The 4,149-nt window shown below is 36.6% G+C and overlaps 1 protein-coding gene across 2 annotated transcripts in view; it reads right to left on the reverse strand.

Moving 5' to 3' along the window:
- Positions 1 to 1,594: 1,594 nt before the first annotated feature.
- Positions 1,595 to 4,149, reverse strand: part of TMED5 (transmembrane p24 trafficking protein 5) — a 17,410-nt gene continuing 14,855 nt past the window's right edge. Inside the window, exons 4-5 of one of the 2 annotated variants that reach the window (XM_006758190.2) lie at positions 2,777 to 2,816; positions 2,135 to 2,196 (exon numbers count right to left, since the gene is read on the reverse strand). In XM_006758190.2, coding sequence (XP_006758253.1) covers positions 2,135 to 2,196; positions 2,777 to 2,816 — 102 coding nt within the window. Of the gene's footprint in view, positions 2,197 to 2,776; positions 2,817 to 4,149 lie in introns of both variants that reach the window. The other variant, XM_006758189.2, reaches the window with a different exon arrangement.

Consider the following 4,149-nt stretch of genomic DNA (forward strand, 5'->3'; position numbering starts at 1 on the left):
GGAAATTATCTCATGATTTGTATTAAGGTTGGTTCATTATGAGGGGCCCATCAGATTATAGATACTTACCTTAATTCTTTTTATATTGACTTTATTAGTTCTCTTTTACTGATTTTGAGAAGTCAGAAAAGGAGATATTTAGGTTAGGCCCAGATCCTTTTAGCAATATTTCCTTTACAACTGCTGGTAATAGTGTATCCAACTCAATAATCATGTTAAAATTAACATAACATTGTTGACAACATAAAAAAATTATTAAAAAAAAAACAAAAAAAAACACACAATTATTTCTCTCACATTTAATTTTAAAATCCTATACCTTAGTTAAGGATTAGACAGAATAAATCCTAAAGGAGACTTAGCAACCTTTAACTCTTTATTTCAAAAAGATAATTTGTCCTAATTTTAATTATGACTTAGCATTTTTAAGAGTTATCACAATGTCAACTTTTGGGAATGTAAGATGAGTATATAAATCTAATTACTTGCCGGGACCGGTTTGGCTCAGTGGATGGAGCGTCGGCCTGCGGACTGAAGGGTCCCGGGTTTGATTCTGGTAGGGGGCATGTGCCTGGGTTGCGGGCACTTCCCCAGTGGGGGATGTGCGGGAGGCAGCTGGTCGATGTTTCTCTCTCATCGATGTTTCTAACTATCTCTCTCCCTTCCTCTCTGTGAAGAATCAATAAAATATATTAAAAAAAAACAAAAACAACTAATTACTGGTTGCTAATATTTTAAATTGAAATATATTTGGTTATAAAAGTCTCACAAATCTCTTTTTCACAGCTATGCTTCCATTTACATTAGAGGAGAGATGCATATGTAAAAAGAGAAAAGTAGAGTCTTCATCTTCTAAAGATATATTCAATCCATGATTAGGTCAATTCTCAGATGATTTATAACTTAGTATGTTGGAAATTTAATTTGTAGTTGCTACATTTACAAGGAAACTTCTAGGTAAGAGAATCTTTTAAAAACATTGTTTGGCCCTAGCTGGTTTGGCCCAGTGAATAGAGGATTGGCCTGCAGACTGAAGGGTCCTGGGTTCGATTCCAGTCAAGGGCACATGCCTGGGCTCGGGCTTGATCCCCCCCAGGGGTTGTGCAGGAGGCAGGTGATTCTTTCTCACCACTGACGTTTCTCTCCCCATTCCTCTCTGAAATAAAAAAATATTTATAAAAAATAAATAAAAAATTGTTTGGCCCTGGCTGGTGTGGATCAGTAGTTAGAGCGTTGGCACAGGCACCAAAGGGTCGCAGATTTGATTACTGGTCAAGGGCACTTACTTGGGTTGCAGGTGTAATCCCCAGCCCCAGTCAGGTTGTGTGTAGGAGCAACCAATCGATGTTTCTCCCCACCTGCCACTCTAAAAAAACGGTAAAAAATCAATGGAAAATAATCCTCGGGTGAGGATTTACAGAAAAACAAAAACAAAAAACCCAGCAACATTATTAGGCCCTGGCTGGTGTTGCTCAGTTGTTGGTTGGGCATCCTGCACTGAAAGGTTGCTGGTTCAATTCCTGGTCAGGGCACATGCCTAGGTTATGGGCTAGATCCCTGGTAGGAGGTGTGCAGAAGGCAGCCTATTGATGTTTCTCTCACTTCCTCTCTCCAAAAATCAACAAAAAAAATATTAAACAAAAATTGTTTGGTGTTGCATTTAGGCCCAAAGTTCCTTTTTTTTAAATCACCTATGACACATTTGCATTTTTTTTAAACAGGAAAATGCCATTATTAATATGGCTTCATTCAATTATACCTATACTCTGCAAAATATTTGCTATGCACTTAAGTATAACCAGAGCAATAAGATTACTTGCACAGATGAAAGTGAAGACTTTACTTTCACATTAAAATTAAAATTTTCACACTTATGGTAATAACTGAAAACATTTTGGAAATACTATTAATGGTCTTGACTGTAACAGTTTATTGCATTTTTCTGTGTTTTTCAATATGGAGTTTTGATATGGAGTTTTAAGTTCTGCTTTGCAAATTACCTTCAAATAGACTCTTTAGCATATAAACTTGAGTGGCTGACACCACCACCATTACCACTAAATTAACCACAGACCAAAAGTTGACTCTATCAAAGTTGCTTTCTTGTATATTTCGATCACGCGCTTCAAATGCTCTAAGAAGAGTTAGGATATGACCACTTTTGCTTAGTCGGGACTTGATACTGTTGATGGATTCCTGGAGATAAAGAAAATAATTTTACTATAAAAGAATTCTCAGTAATTTTGAGTTAATTTTAAAATGTGTTTTACAGTACCCTTCCTATTCATATGTTTCATATCTAAACACAATGTTAATTAAAGAACAGATGCTATTTAGATTACATAAAGGTTATCTGTAAGGTTATGTCATAGCTCTCCTGATACAATTAAATTATTATTTATAAATAGTTATTCAACACACAAAGCTAAAAATTGAAACTAAATGAAAATATATTTGAGTTGGCACAGTGCCAGGAATTTTACATACATTATTTCTTTCTCATCCCATGCAACTATAAGAAAATGTTTTAAAAAACAGAACTGATAAGTTTTTAGGTATTTGCCTTCATATAATTAATGCATTGTATGTTAATATTTTTTTTTCTTGGAATGTTAGTATGGTCCAATATAGTATTTAGCAAAACATACAATGTTTTTATCTCACAAAGTAGTGAAATTAAAAACTATTTCAACTTCATATGTGCATTCTTTACATCCAAAAAGTACAACCTATTGTTAATAAAAACTTATTCCAAGATCACATTCATTAAACAAACCAAGATTCATTCTAAGCTGCACATCTTCTGGGGAAAAAAACTACTTTATAGTACGGACCTGATCAGAAATTATTTGAAGACTAACTATAGACTATATGAATATAAGGTAAAATTTAGTTGAGAATTAAAATAATCCTATATAATAAAAGCCTAATATGCAAATTGACCAAATGGTGGAGCAACCGGTCGCTAAGATGCACACTCACCACCAGGGGACAGATGTTCAATGCAGGAGCTGCCCCAAGCCTGCAGGCCCCAGGCCAGTCAAGGCGGGTGCCGGTGGGGTCACCCTGATCGCCCCGTTGGTCGCCCCACAGAGGGAGGCGACCAGTGGTGGCGACAGTGCCAGGCTGGCCAAGGCAGGTGCCAGCAGGGACCCTCCAATTGCCCCGCTGGTCACCTCACAGATAGCCCCTGATTACTGGCCAGGCCTTGGGACCCTACATGTGCACAAATTTTGTGCACCGGGTCTCTAGTATAAAATAAAAAAATCCAAGCAACAGACTTTTTCCCTAGAGACCCACTTTGCTTAAAATCCTTATTTAAGTAAAAAAATATACTCAATTTCAGACTGCTGTGCTGATCCTATAAAACTACAAAATATAATACCATATGGGCATTTCTGTAAAGAAATAGATATTTTCCAGGAAAATATGGAGTTCAGCTCCTCAAAAAAAGCCTGCATAGTTCTTTTCAATAGCATAATGATGATAGTCACATACACAAAGTCGGGGGGGAACAAATGGAACAAGCTCCTGAAAGACACTTTATTTTCTTAAGGAATCTAAGTATTTTAAGCCATATTTAAATTGGAACTTTCTGGTCATTTTGTTTAACTGTGTGAGTGAAGTCAATCTCTGGAGAATGTAGTGAAGTACTAGTAAGATTTATAACTACCTGCATTTTGTTCTTGTTGGTAACATATATTTAAAATGGTAGAATATGTTCATTTGATTGAGGTTTTTTAAATGTGTGGGAAGATTGGACTATAGTGGAAATATGGACATAGCATTTCCATTTTAATTGTAAGCCAGTTCCTTATCTAAAAAATGGAATGGAAGGGAAAAGGAAGGAGGCTGAAGCTAGATTAATAATATCTAAGTCATCTTCTAGTTCTAAAATTCAACTAAGCTTAATATACATAAGAAATCATGATGAGATAAAAAACTGTCATGGTAGCCCGGCCAGTGTGGCTCACTGGTTGGAGTTGACCTATGAACTGGTTGGAGGTCACAGTTTGATTCCCATCAGGTCACATGCCTGGATTATTGGCTTGATCCCCAGTGTAGGACCTGCAGGAGGAGGCAGCCGATCGATGATTCTTATCATTGATGCCTCTATTTGTCTCTCCCTCTCCTCTCTGAAGGAAAAAA

This window comes from Myotis davidii, unplaced genomic scaffold (assembly GCF_000327345.1).
Source record: "Myotis davidii unplaced genomic scaffold, ASM32734v1 scaffold674, whole genome shotgun sequence".
Classification (NCBI taxonomy): Eukaryota; Metazoa; Chordata; class Mammalia; order Chiroptera; family Vespertilionidae; genus Myotis; species Myotis davidii.